Below are 7,761 nucleotides of genomic sequence, written 5' to 3'. Positions count from 1 at the left end.
TTCGAGCCGGATAGGGCACCTTTTCCTGGATTGAGAAGCAGCCTTCCAGCATGCAGCCATATACCTCCCAGCCAGAAGTGGTCAGGCCACGTCGCCAGGTACAGCCACCATCCCATCTTCAAGATTACGATCTGACTAGAGCAGGGGTGGGCAAACTACGGCCCGGGGGCCGTATGCGGCCCGTTAAGCTTTTTAATCCGGCCCCCCGAATTTGAATCAATTATAATGGTAAACCTTGTTAATGTTTTACTCTCCCTGCAATTGTGGTGTTTATCGCTAGATGGGATACTCTGACACACTGACCTTTGTTGAGGTGCGCTCTTACGCTGCATTCAAGTGGTGTCGGAAGACCCGTCTTGCCGAGTTGTTTTTCCCAGTAGGAAAGTGATTTTTACGATCATTCCGACACCGTATGAACGCATCATTATTCAGCGTTTTCCCTCTTTGACAGCTCAACACTTCTGCAATGATGAGCGGAGCTAAAAAAAGAAAAGTGGACAGAGAATGTCGAGTGTTTAATAAGGAGTGGACAACTAAATATTTTTTTACCGAACACAGATCTATACTGGCTATACTGGTGGCGCTGTCACTTGGTGTTGGCTCTCACTGCGGTATTGTATCACTTCCTGTTCCTGTTTCGGAGCACAGTGTTTTGCTGTCTGTTAGCTGTTATATCTGTATAACTAGATTTATCTGGATAATAACATATTTTAGTGTAATCTTCACCTACTTTAAATAGCATACTCTTTGCTGAAGCACCTGTATTCACATTACTCACTTTATTTGTTTTTAGAAATTCGCTAGCTTAGCTTAGCTAGTAGCTTAGCCCTTAGCCGACTCACTACCAGCATGGCTTCTTCTCCTGTCTCTCCTGCACTTTCCTGCTCTGGGTGTCACATGTTTAGTTACTCCTCGGCCTCCTTTAGCAGTAACGGTACTTGTAATAAATGTAGTCTGTTTGTAGCTCTGGAGGCCAGGCTTTCTGAACTGGAGACTCGGCTCCGCACCCTGGAAAATCCTACATCTAGCCAGGCCCCTGTAGCGGGTGCGGACCATGGTAGCTTAGCCGCCGTTAGCTCCCCCCCAGCAGATCCCGAGCAGCAGGGAAAACAGGCCAGCTGGGTGACGGTGAGGAGGAAGCGTAGTCCTAAGCAGAAGCCCCGGGTACACCACCAACCTATTCACGTCTCTAACCGTTTTTCTCCACTCGGCGACACACCCGCCGAGGAACAAACTCTGGTTATTGGTGACTCTGTTTTGAGAAACGTGAAGCTAGAGACACCGGCGACCATAGTCAAATGTCTTCCAGGGGCCAGAGCAGGCGACATTCATGGAAATTTGAAACTGCTGGCTAAGGCTAATCGTAGATTTGGTAAGATCGTTATTCACGTCGGCAGTAATGACACCCGGTTACGCCAATCGGAGGTCACTAAAATTAATATTGACTCGGTGTGTAACTTTGCAAGAACGATGTCGGACTCTGTAGTTTTCTCTGGGCCCCTCCCCAATCAGACCAGGAGCGACATGTTTAGCCGCATGTTCTCCTTGAATCGCTGGCTGTCTGAGTGGTGTCCAAAAAACGACGTGGGCTTCATAGATAATTGGCAAAGTTTCTGGGGAAAACCTGGTCTTGTTAGGAGAGACGGCATCCATCCCACTTTGGATGGAGCAGCTCTCATTTCTAGAAATCTGGCCAAATTTATTAACCCTCCTAAAAACTGACTACCCAGGGTTGAGACCAGGAAGCAGAGTTGCAGTCTTACACGCCTCTCTGCAGCTTCTCTCCTCCTGCCATCCCCCCAAAACCCCATCCCCATAGAGTCGGTGCCTGCTCCCAGACCACCAAAAACCAAAGCTAAAATCAGCAAAAAACTATTTAAGCATAAAAATTCAAAAACAATAAATAATACAGCTTCATCAACTGCACCAAAGAATAAAACAATTAAATGTGGATTGTTAAACATTAGGTCTCTCTCTTCCAAGTCCCTATTAGTAAATGATTTAATAATTGATCAACGTATTGATTTATTCTGCCTTACAGAAACCTGGTTACAGCAGGATGAATATGTTAGTTTAAATGAATCAACACCCCCGAGTCACAGTAACTGTCAGAATGCTCGAAGTACAGGTCGAGGAGGAGGATTAGCTGCAATCTTCAATTCCAGCTTATTAATTAATCAGAGACCCAGACAAAGTTTTCATTCTTTTGAAAGCCTGACTCTTAGTCTTGTCCATCCTAATTGGGAAAATCAAAAACATGTTTTATTTGTTATTATCTATCGTCCACCTGGTCCTTACTCAGAGTTTCTGTCTGATTTCTCAGACTTTTTATCTGATTTAGTGCTCAGTTCAGATAAAATAATTATAGTGGGTGATTTCAACATCCATGTAGATGCTGAGAATGACAGCCTCAACACTGCATTTAATCTATTGTTAGATTCAATTGGCTTCTCTCAAAATGTAAAGGAGCCCACCCACCACTTTAATCATACTCTGGATCTTGTCCTAACATATGGCATAGAAACTGAAGACTTAACAGTATTCCCTGAAAGCCCCCTCCTGTCTGATCATTTCTTAGTAACATTTACATTTACTTTAATGGATTACACAGCAGTGGGGAATAAGTTTAATTACAGTAGAAGTCTTTCTGAAAGTGCTGTAACTAAGTTTAAGGATCTAATTCCTTCATTGTTATGCTCTTCAGTGCCAACACAGTGCAGAGCAGCTACCTAAACTCTGCTCCCAGTGAGGTTGATTATCTCGTCAATAGTTTTACATCCTCACTGCGTATAACTTTGGATACTGTGGCTCCTCTGAAAAGGAAAGCTTCAAATCAGAAGTGCCTGATTCCGTGGTATAATTCACAAACGCACAGCTTAAAGCAGATAACCCGAAAGCTGGAGAGGGAATGGCGTCTCACTAAATTAGAAGATGCTCATTTAGCCTGGAAAAAGAGTTTGTTGCTCTATAAAAAAGCCCTCCGTAAAGCTAGGACATCTTACTATTCATCATTAATTGAAGAAAATAAGAACAACCCCAGGTTTCTTTTCAGCACTGTAGCCAGGCTGACAAAGAGTCAGAGCTCTGTAGAGCCGAGTATTCCTTTCACGTTAACTAGTAGTGACTTCATGGATTTCTTTACAAATAAAATTTTAGACATTCGTGAAAAAATTATTCATAACCATCTCAAAGATTATTCTTCATGTTCGGCTGCTTTCAGCACTGCTGGTATTTGTTTAGACTCTTTTGCTCCAGTTGATCTTTCAGAGTTAACTTCAATAGTTACTTCCTCCAAACCAGCAACATGTTTGTTAGATCCCATTCCTACTAGACTGTTCAAAGAAGTCTTTCCAATTATTGATGCTTCAATCTTAAAAATGATCAATCAGTCTTTATTAGTTGGCTATGTACCACAGACCTTCAAGGTGGCTGTAATTAAACCTCTGCTTAAAAAGCCATCACTTGACCCAGCTGTCTTAGCTAATTATAGGCCAATCTCCAACCTTCCTTTTCTCTCAAAGATTCTTGAAAGAGTAGTTGTAAAACAGCTAACTGATCATCTGCAGAGGAACGGTTTATTTGAAGAGTTTCAGTCAGGTTTCAGAATTCATCACAGTACAGAAACAGCATTAGTGAAGGTTACAAATGATCTTCTTAGAGCCTCTGACAGTGGACTCATCTCTGTTCTTGTCCTGTTGGACCTCAGTGCAGCTTTTGATACTGTTGACCATAACATTTTATTACAGAGATTAGAGCTTGCTATAGGTATTAAAGGTACTGCACTGCAGTGGTTTGAATCATATTTATCTCATAGACTCCAATTTGTTCATGTAAATGGGGAGTCTTCTTCAGACAGTAAGGTTAATTATGGAGTTCCACAGGGTTCTGTGCTAGGACCAATTTTATTTACATTATACATGCTTCCCTTAGGCAGTATTATTAGAAAGCACTGCATCAATTTTCATTGTTATGCAGATGATACTCAGCTTTACCTATCAATGAAGCCAGATGACACACATCAATTAGTTAAACTGCAGGAATGTCTTAAAGATATTAAGGCCTGGATGACCTCTAATTTCCTGCTTCTAAATTCAGATAAAACTGAAATTCTTGTTCTCGGCCCCACAAATCTTAGAAACACGGTGTCTAACCAGATACTTACTCTGGATGGCATTACTTTGGCCTCCAGTAACACTGTGAGAAATCTTGGAGTCATTTTTGACCAGGATATGTCCTTCAATGCACATATTAAACAAATATGTAGGACCGCTTTTTTGCATTTGCGCAATATTTCTAAAATTAGAAACATCCTTTCTCAGAGTGATGCTGAAAAGCTCATTCATGCATTTATTACTTCTAGGCTGGATTATTGTAATTCATTATTATCAGGCTGTCCTAAAAGCTTTCTGAAAAGCCTTCAGCTGATCCAAAATGCTGCAGCTAGAGTACTGACAGGGACTAGAAAGAGAGAGCATATTTCTCCCATATTGGCTTCTCTTCATTGGCTCCCTGTTAAATCTAGAATAGAATTTAAAATTCTTCTCCTCACATACAAGGTCTTGAATAATCAGGCACCATCTTATCTCAAAGACCTCATAGTACCATATCACCCCAACAGAGCACTTCGCTCTCAGACTGCTGGCTTACTTGTGGTTCCTAGGATACTTAAGAGTAGAATGGGAGGCAGAGCCTTCAGCTTTCAGGCGCCTCTTCTGTGGAACCAGCTTCCAGCTTGGATTCGGGAGACAGACACCCTCTCTATTTTTAAGATTAGGCTTAAAACTTTCCTTTATGATAAAGCTTATAGTTAGGGCTGGATCAGGTGACCCTGAACCATCCCTTAGTTATGCTGCTATAGGCCTAGTCTGCTGGGGGGTTCACATAATGCACTGTTTCTCATTCACCTTATTTACTTTGTTTATACTCCACTCTGCATTTAATCATTAATTGATATTAATCTCTGGCTCTCTTCCACAGTTCTCTTCCCTCAGCCCAACCGGTCGCGGCAGATGACTGCCCCTCCCTGAGCCTGGTTCTGCTGGAGGTTTCTTCCTGTTAAAAGGGAGTTTTTCCTTTCCACTGTCGCCAAGTGCTGCTCATAGGGGGCCGTTTTGACTGTTGGGTTTTCTCTGTATTATTGTAGGGTCTTTACCCACAATACAAAGCGCCTTGAGGCGACAGTTTGTTGTGATTTGGCGCTATATAAATAAAATTGAATTGAATTGAATTGAATAGATCTACTGCTGTATGCCTGATATGCAAAGAGACTGTGGCGGTTTTTAAAGAGTTTAACATCAGCCGTCACTTTACCACAAAACATGCTAACTATGCTAGCAAGCAGTCAGAGAAAGAACGGGAAGCTACTGCTCAGAGGTTGATAGCTAATTTACAAGCTCAACAACGTATTTTTCATCGTCAAAGTGCCATCCAAGAGTCAAGTACCAAGGCCAGTTTTATGCTATCATTCAAATTAGCAAAGGCCAGCAAGCCTCTGTCTGACGGGGAGTTTTTAAAGGAATGTATGGTGGAGGCAGCAGGTGTCTTGTGTCCAGAGGCCAAAGACAAGTTTGAAAAAATCAGTCTATCACGCAAGACAGTGACTCGCCGTGTGGAACTGATAGACGAAGAGCTAACTAGCAACTTAAAAAAAACGGCGGAGTCATTCACGTTTTATTCATTAGCTCTGGATGAAAGCAACGATGTAAATGACACTGCTCAGCTCCTCATTTTTATCCGAGGAATTAACAATACTTTTGAAATAACAGAGGATTTTTTGACAATGGAGTCTCTGAAAGGAAAAACACGGGGGGAGGACTTGTATAGCCGGGTGTCTGCTGTCATTGAAAATACGAAGCTGTCTTGGAGTAAACTTATCAACGTCACCACAGATGGATCTCCAAATTTAACAGGGAAAAATGTTGGCCTGCTGAGAAGAATCCAGGATAAAGTGAAAGAAGAAAATCCTGACCAGGATGTTATTTTCCTTCACTGCATCATCCACCAGGAATCTCTATGTAAATCTGTATTACAGCTGAATCATGTTGTGAATCCTATCGTAAAACTTGTCAACTTTATACGTGCAAGGGGACTTCAGCACCGTCAGTTCATCGCGTTCTTGGAGGAAACTGATGCAGAGCACCATGACCTACTTTATCACTCCCGTGTCCGCTGGTTAAGCTTGGGAAAAGTGCTTCAACGAGTGTGGGACCTCAAAGAGGAGATCGGTGCATTTTTGGAGCTACTGGGGAAGGCCGACGAATTTCCTGAGCTGAGCAACAAGAACTGGCTTTGTGACTTTGCGTTTGCTGTGGATATATTTTCACACATGAATGAGCTGAACGTGAACATACAGGGGAAGGATCGGTTTGTGCATGACCTGTACACAAGCGTGAAAGCCTTCAAAGCCAAACTGGCTTTATTTTCCAAGCAAATCCTAAATGAGTCATTCACTCATTTCCCCACACTAGCTACACTGAAAGAGGAGGCTGGCGCAAAAGTTAAGAAATACAGCGAGACACTGGATGCGCTCCACAAAGAATTCTGCCGTCGCTTTGTTGATTTTGAGAAAATTAACAAGTCACTTCAGTTGGTGGCCTGTCCCCTGTCACAAGACCCCGAAACAGCACCAGAAGAGATGCAGCTGGAACTGATAGACCTTCAGGCTGATGCTGTCTTGAAAGAGAAGTTCAACTCTCTTAAACTGAATGACTTTTATGCGTCACTTAATGAAGCGGTGTTTCCAAACCTCCGGAGGACGGCACAGAAGATTCTGGCGTTGTTCGGCTCGACCTATGTGTGTGAACAGACGTTCAGCGTCATGAACTTCAACAAAGCCAGCCACAGATCCAATTTGACTGACCAACACCTCAGATCCATCCTGAGAATCGCCACAACAAAACTGACTCCAGACTTTGATGCGCTTGTTAAAAAGGGACACCAACAACACTGTTCCCACTGAAATCAAAAGTAAGTTTCTCTGCTCTTAAACATGCATTTACGTGTTACATGTCATTTCTGTTAAGGTGTGCTCATAAGTGGTGTGCAGGTGCACTGCCTTCTCAATATAAACAATGCACACCAGATATATTTAACATGGCCACATACTGGCATGTTGTCACTGTTTCGATCTGCATGTCCAACCATTTTTGAAATGTTGAGGAGGAGAGTGATGATAATATCCTGAAGGATATCAAAACTTTAAATGCTTCAAAATGGTAACTGTTAGTATTTTTTTTTTTAAACTGTATTTTGTTAATGGAATTTTCAGTGTTTTAAGAGTCATTTCAATAAAGAAATACTGTGGGACTTGGAAGAGATATTTTGTTGTATTGCTTTTGTTAATTTCTATTAAAATTAAAGCACGTTTTCTACATATCCCATGCTATTCTTTCTCTTATGAGGTGAATTACTAAAACACTCCATCCATCTGCTCCTGGTCCGGCCCTTCTGTCAAATTTTAGAACCCTCTGTGGCCCACGAGTCAAAAAGTTTGCCCACCCCTGCCATAGACATATGGCCAAAGGCGCAGGCATGCACAATCGATCTGCACATGGATCCTGCTCCTTCCTGTTTATTGACCAATAGTAGAGGAGCTGGAGCAAGAAGACAACCCTCCTCATTTGCATAATGAGGCAGAAATGCATACGGAAAAGGAAAAAGAGCAGACAGAAATACATGTGGTAAAGGGAAAAGCGGATGAGGAAATGTAAAAAGAACAAAGGCTTGTATAAGGAAAAGGCAAAACAAATATATACATTTCCT

The 7,761-nt window shown here is 42.1% G+C and overlaps 1 protein-coding gene across 1 annotated transcript; it reads left to right on the top strand.

Annotated features, from left to right (window-relative positions):
• Positions 1–425: 425 nt before the first annotated feature.
• LOC115786928 (general transcription factor II-I repeat domain-containing protein 2-like) lies at positions 426–7,271 on the top strand. The gene is made up of 2 exons (XM_030739443.1): positions 426–558; positions 5,236–7,271. Exons 1-2 carry the CDS (start codon positions 467–469, stop codon positions 6,956–6,958), a joined length of 1,815 nt encoding a protein of 604 aa, XP_030595303.1. The 5' UTR covers positions 426–466; the 3' UTR covers positions 6,959–7,271.
• Positions 7,272–7,761: the final 490 nt, after the last annotated feature.

The sequence above is a fragment of the Archocentrus centrarchus genome, chromosome 1 (genome assembly GCF_007364275.1).
Source record: "Archocentrus centrarchus isolate MPI-CPG fArcCen1 chromosome 1, fArcCen1, whole genome shotgun sequence".
Lineage (NCBI taxonomy): Eukaryota > Metazoa > Chordata > Actinopteri > Cichliformes > Cichlidae > Archocentrus > Archocentrus centrarchus.
The sequence above is the reverse complement of the archived record's forward strand: the minus strand, read 5'-3'. Positions and strand labels throughout refer to the sequence as shown.